This window comes from Entelurus aequoreus, linkage group LG10 (genome assembly GCF_033978785.1).
Source record: "Entelurus aequoreus isolate RoL-2023_Sb linkage group LG10, RoL_Eaeq_v1.1, whole genome shotgun sequence".
In the NCBI taxonomy this organism is placed as follows: Eukaryota; Metazoa; Chordata; class Actinopteri; order Syngnathiformes; family Syngnathidae; genus Entelurus; species Entelurus aequoreus.
The window spans coordinates 44,360,004-44,375,930 of NC_084740.1; the positions used below are offsets into that span (position 1 = coordinate 44,360,004).

Here is a 15,927-nt window from a genome sequence, read left to right on the forward strand (position 1 = left end):
AGGTGTGTAAGCTTTACAATATAACTAAAACTATTCTTACTGACTAAAGTGTCCCATGTGTGATATCTGTAGGAGTGTTTTCATGCATATTTGTACCTGCTATCCTAATGTACTCAATTTAACGTTGTTAGCATTAGCTAATATGCTAACAGGTTTACGAGTGTCTGTGTTAGTATTATTAACTTACATTCTTTTTGTATTGTTTCACTTTCACAAATTCCTCAGTAAATTGAGTCTGTTTAGCTGATTGGAGAGCTAGCTTGCGCAGCTAGTGGGTCCATGACCATGACTTCTGTTTTGTTTGATCAGCCGTTTTACTGCCCTGTTACAGACAGCGTTTGGAAACAATTATGTAAATGAATATTTCTGTGTAAATAACTCATTTCCCAACGTATATATCTGCAGCTTATAGTGGGTGCGGCCAATATATGAAACACATGTAGATTTCTCTAATTGAGTGGGTGTGGCTTATACACAGGTGCGCGTTATAGTCCCAAATGTAATCTTTGCATCTCTGGCAGGAAGCACGTATCTAAAAGGATCATGCGCCCTAGGTTCCTTTGAAGCAGGGGTGTCCAAACTTTTTCCACCGAGGGCCGCATTCTGACAAATATAAGCGAGCGGGGGCCATTTTGATATTTTTTATTTTAAAAACCAATACAATATATTAGAGATGTCCGATAATATCGGTCTGCCGACATTATCGGCCGAAAAATGCGTTAAAATGTAATATCGAAAATGATTGGTATCGGTTTTTTTATTATCAGTATCGTTTTTTTTTATTTAATTTTTTATTTTATTTATTAAATCCACATAAAAAACACAAGATACACTTACAATTAGTGCACCAACCCAAAAAACCTCCCTCCCCCATTTACACTCATTCACACAAAAGGGTTGTTTCTTTCTGTTATTAATATTCTGCTTCCTACATTATATATCAATATATATCAATACAGTCTGCAAGGGATACAGTCTGTGCTTCCTACAATATATATCAATATATATCAATACAGTCTGCAAGGGATACAGTCTGTGCTTCCTACATTATATATCAATATATATCAATACAGTCTGCAAGGGATACAGTCTGTGCTTCCTACATTATATATCAATATATATCAATACAGTCTGCAAGGGATACAGTCTGTGCTTCCGACATTATATATCAATATATATCAATACAGTCTGCAAGGGATACAGTCTGTGCTTCCTACATTATATATCAATATATATCAATACAGTCTGCAAGGGATACAGTCTGTGCTTCCTACATTATATATCAATATATATCAATACAGTCTGCAAGGGATACAGTCTGTGCTTCCTACATTATATATCAATATATATCAATACAGTCTGTAAGGGATACAGTCTGTGCTTCCTACATTATATATCAATATATATCAATACAGTCTGTAAGGGATACAGTCCGTAAGCACACATGATTGTGCGTGCTGCTGCTCCACTAATAGTACTAACCTTTAACAGTTAATTTTACTAATTTTCAGTAATTACTAGTTTCTATGTAACTGTTTTTATATGGTTTTACTTTCTTTTTTATTCAAGAAAATGTTTTTAATTTATTTATCTTATTTTATTTTATAATTTTAAAAAAAAAGTACCTTATCTTCACCATACCTGGTTGTCCAAATTAGGCATAATAATGTGTTAATTCCACGACTGTATATATCGGTTGACATCGGTATCGGTTGATATCGGTATCGGTAATTAAAGAGTTGGACAATATCGTAATATCGGATATCGGCAAAAAGCCATTATCGGACATCCCTAATTATTATGTCTAATTTGGACAACCAGGTATGGTGAAGATAAGGTACTTTTTAAAAAAATTAGTAAAATAAGATAAATAAATTAAAAACATTTTCTTGAATAAAAAAGAAAGTACAACAATATAAAAACAGTTACATAGAAACTAGTAATGAATGAAAATGAGTAAAATGAAGTGTTAAAGGTTAGTACTATTAGTGGACCAGCAGCACGCACAATCATGTGTGCTTACGGACTGTATCCCTTGCAGACTGTATTGATATATATTGATATATAATGTAGGAAGCACAGACTGTATCCCTTGCAGACTGTATTGATATATATTGATATATAATGTAGGAAGCACAGACTGTATCCCTTGCAGACTGTATTGATATATATTGATATATAATGTAGGAAGCACAGACTGTATCCCTTGCAGACTGTATTGATATATATTGATATATAATGTAGGAAGCAGAATATTAATAACAGGAAGAAACAACCCTTTTGTGTGAATGAGTGTAAATGGGGGAGGGAGGTTTTTTGGGTTGGTGCACTAATTGTAAGTGTATCTTGTGTTTTTATGTGGATTTAATTAAAAAAAACAACAACAACAAAAAAACGATACTGATAATAAAAAAAACGATGCCGATAATTTCCAATATTAGATTTTAACGCATTTATCGGCCGATAATATCGGCAGACCGATATTATCGGACATCTCTAATTTTGATTCATTATCATTTTTTAAAGAAAGAAACTTACATTTGCTCTTTTATACCACTTATCATTGTTTTTCATTTTTTTCAATCGTATTTTTCAAATGTGCCGTGGGGCCGTTAAAAAAAAGACCTGCGGGGCCACAAATGGCCCCCGCCCGGGCCGCACTTTGGACACCCCTGCTTTAAAGGGACTGTGCCGTGGTCTTGGCGGTTCCTTACCAGAGTGGTGAAGAAGAAGTGGTAATATTCCGTCATCATGCCCATGGACAGGATCTACAGGGGTCACAAGAGGTCAAAGGTGGCTGTCATTGAAGCGAGTGTGCGTGCAGATTGTGTGTGCGTGTCGCTCTGCTGGGATTTGGGTACAAACACAGGATTTGTGGAGGCGGACTAATCTTGCACAAGGAGGAAGGCTCGGGAGTCATGTTGAGTGACCTGCTTGAGCACGTCAGCCGAGGTCTGGTAGGAGCAGTCGAAGATGACGTAGAACTCCTTGCCCTTCTTCATCTCCTTCAGGAGCGGCCGCGCGTCTTTGCTGCCCATTGGCAGCTGGCGGATCTTGATCTTGATGCTGTACCTGGACGGAGCTTTGATCAGCTCCTGCAGGCGGATCAGACCTGGAACACAAAGTGGTCTCTTTGGCACGGCTGTCAAACTCATTAGGAGAGCAGGTGCATGAAAACACTCCTACACACATCACACATGGGACGCTTTAGTCAGGAAGGATAGTTTTATCCTTACTGACTAAGTAAGGATAGTTTTAGTTATATTGTCTCCTCTCTGAGCTGCCACCTTACCGTGGTAGAGGAGTTTGCGTGTCCCAATGATCCTAGGAGCTATGTTGTCCGGGGGCTTTATGCCCCCTGGTAGGGTCTCCCAAGACAAACTGGTCCTAGGTGAGGGATCAGACGAGAGCAGCTCGAAGACCTCAATGAGAAATAAAAACTATGAACCCAGATTTCCCTCGCCCGGACGCGGGTCACCGGGGCCCCCCTCTGGAGCCAGGCCCGGAGGTGAGGCACGATGGCGAGCGCCTGGTGGCCGGGCCTGTCCCCATGGGGCCCGGCCGGGCACAGCCCGAAGAGGCAACGTGGGTTCCCCCTCCAATGGGCTCACCACCCATAGCAGGGGTCATAGAGGTCGGGTGCGATGTGAGCTGGGCGGAAGCCGAAGGCAGGGCACTTAGCGGTCCGATCCTCGGCTACAGAAGCTAGCTCTTGGGACGTGGAACGTCACCTCGCTGGGGGGGAAGGAGCCTGAGCTAGTGCGCGAGGTGGAGAACTTCCGACTAGACATAGTCGGACTCACTTCGACGCACAGCAGGGGCTCTGGAACCAGTTCTCTCGAGAGGGGCTGGACTCCCTTCCACTCTGGCGTTGCCGGCAGTGAGAGGCGACGGGCTGGGGTGGAAATTCTTGTTGCCCGCCGGCTCAGAGCCTGCATGTTGGAGTTCAACCCGGTGGACAAGAGGGTAGCTTCCCTCCGCCTTCGGGTGGGGGAACGGGTCCTGACTGTGGTTTGCGCTTACGCGCCAAACCGCAGCTCAGAGTACCCACCCTTTTTGGATTCACTCGAGGGAGTACTTGAGAGTGCTCCCCCGGGTGATTCCCTCGTTCTACTGGGGGACTTCAACGCTCATGTTGGCAGCGACAGTGAAACCTGGAGAGGCTTGATTGGGAAGAATGGCTGCCCGGATCTGAACCCGAGCGGTGTTTTGTTATTGGACTTTTGTGCCCGTCACAGATTGTCCATAACGAACACCATGTTCAAACATAAGGGTGTCCATATGTGCACTTGGCACCAGGACACCCTAGGCCGCAGTTCCATGATCGACTTTGTAGTTGTGTCGTCGGATTTGCGGCCTCATGTTTTGGACACTCGGGTGAAGAGAGGGGCGGAGCTTTCTACCGATCACCACCTGGTGGTGAGTTGGCTGCGATGGTGGGGGAGGATGCCGGACAGACCTGGCAGGCCCAAACGCATTGTGAGGGTTTGCTGGGAACGTCTGGCAGAGTCTCCTGTCAGAGAGAGTTTCAATTCCCACCTCCGGAAGAACTTTGAACATGTCACGAGGGAGGTGCTGGACATTGAGTCCGAATGGACCATGTTCCGCACCTCTATTGTCGAGGCGGCTGATTGGAGCTGTGGCCGCAAGGTAGTTGGTGCCTGTCGTGGCGGTAATCCTAGAACCCGTTGGTGGACACCGGCGGTGAGGGATGCCGTCAAGCTGAAGAAGGAGTCCTATTGGGTTCTTTTGGCTCATAGGACTCCTGAGGCAGCGGACAGGTACCGACAGGCCAAGCGGTGTGCGGCTTCGGCGGTCGCGGAGGAAAAAACTCGGACATGGGAGGAGTTCGGGGAAGCCATGGAAAACGACTTCCGGACGGCTTCGAAGCGATTCTGGACCACCATCCGCCGCCTCAGGAAGGGGAAGCAGTGCACTATCAACACCGTGTACGGTGAGGATGGTGTTCTGCTGACCTCGACTGCGGATGTTGTGGATCGGTGGAGGGAATACTTCGAAGACCTCCTCAATCCCACCAACACGTCTTCCTATGAGGAAGCAGTGCCTGGGGAATCTGTGGTGGGCTCTCCTATTTCTGGGGCTGAGGTTGCTGAGGTAGTTAAAAAGCTCCTCGGTGGCAAGGCCCGGAGTTCCTTAAGGCTCTGGATGCTGTGGGGCTGTCTTGGTTGACAAGACTCTGCAGCATCGCGTGGACATCGGGGGCGGTACCTCTGGATTGGCAGACCGGGGTGGTGGTTCCTCTCTTTAAGAAGGGGAACCGGAGGGTGTGTTCTAACTATCGTGGGATCACACTCCTCAGCCTTCCCGGTAAGGTCTATTCAGGTGTGCTGGAGAGGAGGCTACGCCGGATAGTCGAACCTCGGATTCAGGAGGAACAGTGTGATTTTCGTCCTGGTCGTGGAACTGTGGACCAGCTCTATACTCTCGGCAGGGTCCTTGAGGGTGCATGGGAGTTTGCCCAACCAGTCTACATGTGTTTTGTGGACTTGGAGAAGGCATTTGACCGTGTCCCTCGGGAAGTCCTGTGGGGAGTGCTCAGAGAGTATGGGGTATCGGACTGTCTGATTGTGGCGGTCCGCTCCCTGTATGATCAGTGTCAGAGTTTGGTCCGCATTGCCGGCAGTAAGTTGGACACGTTTCCAGTGAGGGTTGGACTCTGCCAAGGCTGCCCTTTGTCACCGATTCTGTTCATAACTTTTATGGACAGAATTTCTAGGCGCAGTCAAGGCGTTGAGGGGATCTGGTTTGGTGGCTGCAGGATTAGGTCTCTGCTTTTTGCAGATGATGTGGTCCTGATGGCTTCATCTGGCCAGGATCTTCAGCTCTCGCTGGATCGGTTCGCAGCTGAGTGTGAAGCGACTGGGATGAGAATCAGCACCTCCAAGTCCGAATCCATGGTTCTCGCCCGGAAAAGGGTGGAGTGCCATCTCCGGGTTGCGGAGGAGACCCTGCCCCAAGTGGAAGAGTTCAAGTACCTCGGAGTCTTGTTCACGAGTGAGGGAAGAGTGGATCGTGAGATCGACAGGCGGATCGGTGCGGCGTCTTCAGTAATGCGGACGCTGTATCGATCCGTTGTGGTGAAGAAGGAGCTGAGCCGGAAGGCAAAGCTCTCAATTTACCGGTCGATCTACGTTCCCATCCTCACCTATGGTCATGAGCTTTGGGTTATGACCGAAAGGACAAGATCACGGGTACAAGCGGCCGAAATGAGTTTCCTCCGCCGGGTGGCGGGGCTCTCCCTTAGAGATAGGGTGAGAAGCTCTGCCATCCGGGGGGAGCTCAAAGTAAAGCCGCTGCTCCTCCACATCGAGAGGAGCCAGATGAGGTGGTTCGGGCATCTGGTCAGGATGCCACCCGATCGCCTCCCTAGGGAGGTGTTTAGGGCACGTCCGACCGGTAGGAGGCCACGGGGAAGACCCAGGACACGTTGGGAAGACTATGTCTCCCGGCTGGCCTGGGAACGCCTCGCTGGACGAAGTGGCTGGGGAGAGGGAAGTCTGGGTTTCCCTGCTTAAGCTACTGCCCCCGCGACCCGACCTCGGATAAGCGGAAGAAGATGGATGGAGATGGATGGATAGTTATATTGTAAAACTTACACACCTTGTTTTAGTTATATTGTAAAACTTACACACCTTGTTTTAGTTATATTGTAAAACTTACAAACGTTGTTTTAGTTATATTGTAAAACTTACACACCTTGTTTTAGTTATATTGTAAAACTTACACACCTTGTTTTAGTTACATTGTAAAACTTACACACCTTGTTTTAGTTATATTGTAAAACTTACAATGTTTTAGTTATATTGTAAAACTTACACACCTTGTTTTAGTTATATTGTAAAACTTACAAACGTTGTTTTAGTTATATTGTAAAACTTACACACCTTGTTTTAGTTATATTGTAAAACTTACACACCTTGTTTTAGTTATATTGTAAAACTTACACACCTTGTTTTAGTTATATTGTAAAACTTACAAACTTTGTTTTAGTTACATTGTAAAACTTACACACCTTGTTTTAGTTATATTGTAAAACTTACACACCTTGTTTTAGATATATTGTAAAACGTACACACCTTGTTTTAGTTACATTGTAAAACTTACACACTTTGTTTTAGTTATATTGTAAAACTTACATTGTTTTAGTTATATTGTAAAACTTACATTGTTTTAGTTATATTGTAAAACTTACATTGTTTTAGTTATATTGTAAAACTTACACACCTTGTTTTAGTTATATTGTAAAACTTACAAACGTTGTTTTAGTTATATTGTAAAACTTACACACCTTCTTTTAGTTATATTGTAAAACTTACACACCTTGTTTTAGTTATATTGTAAAACTTACACACCTTGTTTTAGTTACATTGTAAAACTTACACACCTTGTTTTAGTTATATTGTAAAACTTACATTGTTTTAGTTATATTGTAAAACTTACACACCTTGTTTTAGTTATATTGTAAAACTTACACACCTTGTTTTAGTTATATTGTAAAACTTACACACCTTGTTTTAGTTATATTGTAAAACTTACAAACGTTGTTTTAGTTATATTGTAAAACTTACACACCTTGTTTTAGTTATATTGTAAAACGTACACACCTTGTTTAAGTTATATTGTAAAACTTACACACCTTGTTTTAGTTACATTGTAAAACTTACACACCTTGTTTTAGTTATATTGTAAAACTTACATTGTTTTAGTTATATTGTAAAACTTACACACCTTGTTTTAGTTATATTGTAAAACTTACAAACGTTGTTTTAGTTATATTGTAAAACTTACACACCTTCTTTTAGTTATATTGTAAAACTTACACACCTTGTTTTAGTTATATTGTAAAACTTACAAACGTTGTTTTAGTTATATTGTAAAATTTACACACCTTGTTTTAGTTATATTGGAAAACTTACACACCTTGTTTTAGTTATATTGTAAAACTTACACACCTTGTTTTAGTTACATTGTAAAACTTACACACCTTGTTTTAGTTATATTGTAAAACTTACATTGTTTTAGTTATATTGTAAAACTTACATTGTTTTAGTTATATTGTAAAACTTACACACCTTGTTTTAGTTATATTGTAAAACTTACATTGTTTTAGTTGTATTGTAAAACTTACATTGTTTTAGTTATATTGTAAAACTTACACACCTTGTTTTAGTTATATTGTAAAACTTACAAACGTTGTTTTAGTTATATTGTAAAACTTACACACCTTGTTTTAGTTATATTGTAAAACTTACACACCTTGTTTTAGTTATATTGTAAAACTTACAAACGTTGTTTTAGGTTTTTGTAAAACTTAGACACCTTGTTTTAGTTATATTGTAAAACTTACGCACCTTGTTTTAGTTATATTGTAAAACTTACACACCTTGTTTTAGTTACATTGTAAAACTTACAAACCTTGTTTTAGTTATATTGTAAAACTTACACACCTTGTTTTAGTTATATTGTAAAACTTACACACCTTGTTTTAGTTATATTGTAAAACTTACAAACTTTGTTTTAGTTGTATTGTAAAACTTACACACCTTGTTTTAGTTATATTGTAAAACTTACACACCTTGTTTTAGTTATATTGTAAAACTTACACACCTTGTTTTAGTTACATTGTAAAACTTACACACTTTGTTTTAGTTATATTGTAAAACTTACATTGTTTTAGTTATATTGTAAAACTTACATTGTTTTAGTTATATTGTAAAACTTACATTGTTTTAGTTATATTGTAAAACTTACACACCTTGTTTTAGTTATATTGTAAAACTTACAAACGTTGTTTTAGTTATATTGTAAAACGTACACACCTTGTTTTAGTTATATTGTAAAACTTACACACCTTGTTTTAGTTATATTGTAAAACTTACACACCTTGTTTTAGTTATATTGTAAAACTTACACACCTTGTTTTAGTTATATTGTAAAACTTACACACCTTGTTTTAGTTACATTGTAAAACGTACACACCTTGTTTTAGTTATATTGTAAAACTTACATTGTTTTAGTTATATTGTAAAACTTACTCTGTTTTAGTTATAATGTAAAACTTACACACCTTGTTTTAGTTACATTGTAAAACTTACACACCTTGTTTTAGTTATATTGTAAAACTTACATTGTTTTAGTTATATTGTAAAACTTACACACCTTGTTTTAGTTATATTGTAAAACTTACAAACATTGTTTTAGTTATATTGTAAAACTTACACACCTTGTTTTAGTTATATTGTAAAACTTACACACCTTGTTTTAGTTATATTGTAAAACTTACACACCTTGTTTTAGTTATATTGTAAAACTTACAAACTTTGTTTTAGTTATATTGTAAAACTTACACACCTTGTTTTAGTTATATTGTAAAACTTACACACCTTGTTTTAGTTATATTGTAAAACTTACACACCTTGTTTTAGTTACATTGTAAAACTTACACACTTTGTTTTAGTTATATTGTAAAACTTACATTGTTTTAGTTATATTGTAAAACTTACATTGTTTTAGTTATATTGTAAAACTTACATTGTTTTAGTTATATTGTAAAACTTACACACCTTGTTTTAGTTATATTGTAAAACTTACAAACGTTGTTTTATTTGTATTGTAAAACGTACACACCTTGTTTTAGTTATATTGTAAAACTTACACACCTTGTTTTAGTTATATTGTAAAACTTACACACCTTGTTTTAGTTACATTGTAAAACTTACACACCTTGTTTTAGTTATATTGTAAAACTTACATTGTTTTAGTTATATTGTAAAACTTACACACCTTGTTTTAGTTATATTGTAAAACTTACAAACGTTGTTTTAGTTATATTGTAAAACGTACACACCTTGTTTTAGTTATATTGTAAAACTTACACACCTTGTTTTAGTTATATTGTAAAACTTACACACCTTGTTTTAGTTACATTGTAAAACTTACACACCTTGTTTTAGTTATATTGTAAAACTTACATTGTTTTAGTTATATTGTAAAACTTACACACCTTGTTTTAGTTACATTGTAAAACTTACACACCTTGTTTTAGTTATATTGTAAAACTTACATTGTTTTAGTTATATTGTAAAACTTACATTGTTTTAGTTATATTGTAAAACTTACACACCTTGTTTTAGTTACATTGTAAAACTTACACACCTTGTTTTAGTTATATTGTAAAACTTACATTGTTTTAGTTATATTGTAAAACTTACACACCTTGTTTTAGTTATATTGTAAAACTTACAAACGTTGTTTTAGTTATATTGTAAAACTTACACACCTTGTTTTAGTTATATTGTAAAACTTACACACCTTGTTTTAGTTATATTGTAAAACTTACACACCTTGTTTTAGTTATATTGTAAAACTTACAAACTTTGTTTTAGTTATATTGTAAAACCTCCACACCTTGTTTTAGTTATATTGTAAAACTTACACACCTTGTTTTAGTTATATTGGAAAACTTACACACCTTGTTTTAGTTACATTGTAAAACTTACACACTTTGTTTTAGTTATATTGTAAAACTTACATTGTTTTAGTTATATTGTAAAACTTACATTGTTTTAGTTATATTGTAAAACTTACACACCTTGTTTTAGTTATATTGTAAAACTTACAAACGTTGTTTTAGTTATATTGTAAAACGTACACACCTTGTTTTAGTTATATTGTAAAACTTACACACCTTGTTTTAGTTATATTGGAAAACTTACACACCTTGTTTTAGTTACATTGTAAAACTTACACACCTTGTTTTAGTTATATTGTAAAACTTACATTGTTTTAGTTATATTGTAAAACTTACACACCTTGTTTTAGTTATATTGTAAAACTTACAAACGTTGTTTTAGTTATATTGTAAAACTTACACACCTTGTTTTAGTTATATTGTAAAACTTACACACCTTGTTTTAGTTATATTGTAAAACTTACAAACGTTGTTTTAGTTATATTGTAAAATTTACACACCTTGTTTTAGTTATATTGTAAAACTTACACACCTTGTTTTAGTTATATTGTAAAACTTACACACCTTGTTTTAGTTACATTGTAAAACTTACACACCTTGTTTTAGTTATATTGTAAAACTTACATTGTTTTAGTTATATTGTAAAACTTACATTGTTTTAGTTATATTGTAAAACTTACACACCTTGTTTTAGTTATATTGTAAAACTTACATTGTTTTAGTTATATTGTAAAACTTACATTGTTTTAGTTATATTGTAAAACTTACACACCTTGTTTTAGTTATATTGTAAAACTTACAAACGTTGTTTTAGTTATATTGTAAAACTTACACACCTTGTTTTAGTTATATTGTAAAACTTACACACCTTGTTTTAGTTATATTGTCAAACTTACAAACGTTGTTTTAGGTTTTTGTAAAACTTACACACCTTGTTTTAGTTATATTGTAAAACTTACGCACCTTGTTTTAGTTATATTGTAAAACTTACACACCTTGTTTTAGTTACATTGTAAAACTTACAAACCTTGTTTTAGTTATATTGTAAAACTTACATTGATTTAGTTATATTGTAAAACTTACACACCTTGTTTTAGTTATATTGTAAAACTTACAAACGTTGTTTTAGTTATATTGTAAAACTTACACACCTTGTTTTAGTTATATTGTAAAACTTACACACCTTGTTTTAGTTATATTGTAAAACTTACACACCTTGTTTAGTTACATTGTAAAACTTACACACCTTGTTTTAGTTATATTGTAAAACTTACATTGTTTTAGTTTTATTGTAAAACGTACACACCTTGATTTAGTTATATTGTAAAACTTACACACCTTGATTTAGTTATATTGTAAAACTTACAAACGTTGTTTTAGTTATATTGTAAAACTTACACACCTTGTTTTAGTTATATTGTAAAACTTACACACCTTGTTTTAGTTATATTGTAAAACTTACACACCTTGTTTTAGTTATATTGTAAAACTTACACACCTTGTTTTAGTTATATTGTAAAACTTACAAACGTTGTTTTAGTTACATTGTAAAACTTACACACCTTGTTTTAGTTATATTGTAAAACTTAAATTGTTTTAGTTATATTGTAAAACGTACACACCTTGTTTTAGTTACATTGTAAAACTTACACACCTTGTTTTAGTTATATTGTAAAACTTACATTGTTTTAGTTATATTGTAAAACTTACATTGTTTTAGTTATATTGTAAAACTTACATTGTTTTAGTTATATTGTAAAACTTACACACCTTGTTTTAGTTATATTGTAAAACTTACAAACGTTGTTTTAGTTATATTGTAAAACTTACACACCTTGTTTTAGTTATATTGTAAAACTTACAAACGTTGTTTTAGTTATATTGTAAAACTTACACACCTTGTTTTAGTTATATTGTAAAACTTACACACCTTGTTTTAGTTATATTGTAAAACTTACATTGTTTTAGTTATATTGTAAAACTTACATTGTTTTAGTTATATTGTAAAACTTACATTGTTTTAGTTATATTGTGAAACTTACACACCTTGTTTTAGTTATATTGTAAAACTTACAAACGTTGTTTTAGTTATATTGTAAAACTTACATTGTTTTAGTTATATTGTAAAACTTACATTGTTTTAGTTATATTGTAAAACTTACACACCTTGTTTTAGTTATATTGTAAAACTTACACACCTTGTTTTAGTTATATTGTAAAACTTACAAACGTTGTTTTAGTTATATTGTAAAACTTACACACCTTGTTTTAGTTATATTGTAAAACTTACACACCTTGTTTTAGTTATATTGTAAAACTTACATTGTTTTAGTTATATTGTAAAACTTACATTGTTTTAGTTATATTGTAAAACTTACATTGTTTTAGTTATATTGTGAAACTTACACACCTTGTTTTAGTTATATTGTAAAACTTACAAACGTTGTTTTAGTTATATTGTAAAACTTACACACCTTGTTTTAGTTATATTGTAAAACTTACACACCTTGTTTTAGTTATATTGTAAAACTTACACACCTTGTTTTAGTTATATTGTAAAACTTACACACCTTGTTTTAGTTATATTGTAAAACTTACACACCTTGTTTTAGTTATATTGTAAAACTTACATTGTTTTAGTTATATTGTAAAACTTACATTGTTTTAGTTATATTGTAAAACTTACACACCTTGTTTTAGTTATATTGTAAAACTTACACACCTTGTTTTAGTTATATTGTAAAACTTACACACCTTGTTTTAGTTATATTGTAAAACTTACACACGTTGCTTGGAGTGATGAATGAAGGATCCATACCAGTAGAAACGCTATGGACATTTTCTCCCTATTGACAATGATTGAATACAATCTACTGCAAAACCCACATTTCTCATCTGATTACAACCGTTCCAACATCCACACACTCAACTCACCCTGAACATTCAAGCCTGCATGTTTCCCGGTTTGGAAAATTCCCTGATTACCTGTAATTACCAGGAATTTCCCCCCATTAAAAAAATGAACGGGCAATATACAAACGTCCATATCCCACATTTCTCAACTGATTTGAACCGTTCCAACATACACAAACTCCACTCACCCTGGACATTCAAGCCAGCATATTTCCCCGTTTGGAAAATCCCCTGATTACCAGGAATTTCCCGGTATTGAAAATAAATGGGCAATATACAAACCTCTCCATATCCCACATTTCACATTCGATTAGAACCGTTCCAACATCCACACACTCAACTCACCCTGAACATTCAAGCCAGCATATTTCCAGGTTTTGAAAAACCCTGATTACCAGGAATTTCCCCCATTTAAAAAATGGACAGGCAATATACAAACGTCCATATCCCACATTTCACAGCCGATTAGAACCGTTCCATTATCCACACGCTCCACTCACGCTGGACATACACGCCAGCATTTTTCCCAGTTCCCGAAAATTCCCTGATTACCAGGAATTTCCCCCCATTGATAATGAATGGCCATTATACAAATATCTCCATATCTCACATTTGTCAACCGATTTGAACCGTTCCAACAACCACACACTCCACTCACCCTGGAAATTCAAGCCAGCATATTTCCCCGTTTTGAAAATTCCCTGATTACCAGGAATTTTCCCGTATTGAAAATAAATGGGCAATATACAAACCTCTCTATATCCCACATTTCAAAGCCGATTAGAACCGTTCCAACATCCACACACTTCACTCACGCTGGACATACACACCAGCATTTTTCCCGGTTCCCTAAAATTCCCTGATTACCAGGAATTTCCCCCCATTGATAATGAATGGGCATTATACAAATATCTCCATATCCCACATTTCTCAACCGATTTGAACCATTCCAACATCCACACACTCCACTCACCCTGGAAATTCAAGCCAGCATATTTCCCCGTTTTGAAAATTCCTTGATTACCAGGAATTTCCCGTATTGAAAATAAATGGGCAATGTACAAACCTCTCCATATCCCACATTTCACATTCGATTAGAACCGTTCCAACATCCACACACTCCTCTCACCTTGGAAATTAGCCAGCATGTTTCCTGGTTTGGAAAATTCCCTGATTACCCGGAACTACCAGGAATTTCCCCCCATTAAAAAAAGTAATGGGCAATATACAAACCTCTCTATATCCCACATTTCTCAACCGATTTGAACCGTTCCAACATCCACACACTCCACTCACCCTGGACATTCAAGCCAGCCTATTTCCCAGGTTTGAAAATTTCCTGATTACCAGGAATTTCCCCCATTGAAAATGAACGGGCAATATACAAACCTCTCCATATCCCACATTTCTCAACCGATTTGAATCGCTCCAACATCCACGCACTTCACTCACCTTGGACAATCAAGCCAGCATGTCTCCCGGTTTGGAAAATTCCCTGATTACCCATAATTACCAGGAATTTTCCCCCATAAAAAAAAAAATGAATGGGCAATATACAAACCTCTCCATATACCACATTTCTCAACCGATTTGAACCGTTCCAACATCCACATACCCCACTCACCTTGGACATTCAAGCCAGCATGTTTCCGAAAATTCCCTGATTACCAGGAATTTCCACCCATTAAAAAAAAATTAATGGGCAGTATAGAAACCTCTCCATATCCCACATTTCTTAACCGATTTCAACCGTTCCAACATCCACACACTCCACTCACCCTGGACATTCAAGCATTTCAGTTCCGCTCATGCGTATCGGCGGTTCGGCGGCTTGTGCACATAGGGCATTCACACGCATTATCTACCGGAATTGCAAATGGCTGTAGTCTCCTTGTCCACAAACGGGGTTTACGTTAGGTTGCAAGAATGTCAATTCAATCACTGGTTTGTTGTTCATTATTCCCATGCAGTAGTAGTAGTATATTGTGTGTATTGTTTGCTGTGTGATGTTGCCATCATTTAATTTTAGTCTGGCGATGCTTTTATTAGTAAAAAGTCACTTCCTGTACTGAGCTTGCTGTGCTTCCTGTTGTCTTGTTGACATACGACCACATCAAAAGTAGCGTACCACCTTACACTCACGTCTCGTTAACGGCGTAAAGTAATTAGTTAAATTACTCGTTACTGTAATTCGGAACACCGGTCACATGTCTACGTGAATTGATTAAACAAATCCAATGTCGTATCCTCCAGTTTTTGAGGGACCGCCGCCTTTGTGACTCACCAGTGGCGTCCTCGTAGACCACGGTGACCGTCTTCCACTTGTAGTACTGCACTATGTCCAGCACCGCTCGACTCAAGGAGGTGTACTCGGGGTAGAGGTTGATGTAGAAGCTGTCCTTGTTGTCCACCGACGGATGCTTCCAGCGGGTCTGGATGTGGGGGACCTCCAGGGCGTTGCAGATGGACTGGACGGCGCTCACCGACGAGCTGTGCGAGGGCCCGAACACGGCCCCCACGCC

The 15,927-nt window shown here is 36.9% G+C and overlaps 1 protein-coding gene across 3 annotated transcripts in view; it reads right to left on the reverse strand.

Annotated features, from left to right (window-relative positions):
* LOC133658677 (glutamate receptor ionotropic, kainate 1) overlaps positions 1 to 15,927 on the reverse strand; it is an 88,246-nt gene that overhangs the window by 35,074 nt on the left and 37,245 nt on the right. For all 3 annotated transcript variants that reach the window (XM_062060957.1, XM_062060958.1, XM_062060956.1), the window contains 3 exons: positions 15,690 to 15,927; positions 2,931 to 3,112; positions 2,715 to 2,768 (listed from right to left, as the gene is read on the reverse strand). The exon at positions 15,690 to 15,927 is cut by the window's right edge and continues 20 nt beyond it. In XM_062060957.1, coding sequence (XP_061916941.1) covers positions 2,715 to 2,768; positions 2,931 to 3,112; positions 15,690 to 15,927 — 474 coding nt within the window. The remainder of the gene's footprint in view (positions 1 to 2,714; positions 2,769 to 2,930; positions 3,113 to 15,689) is intronic.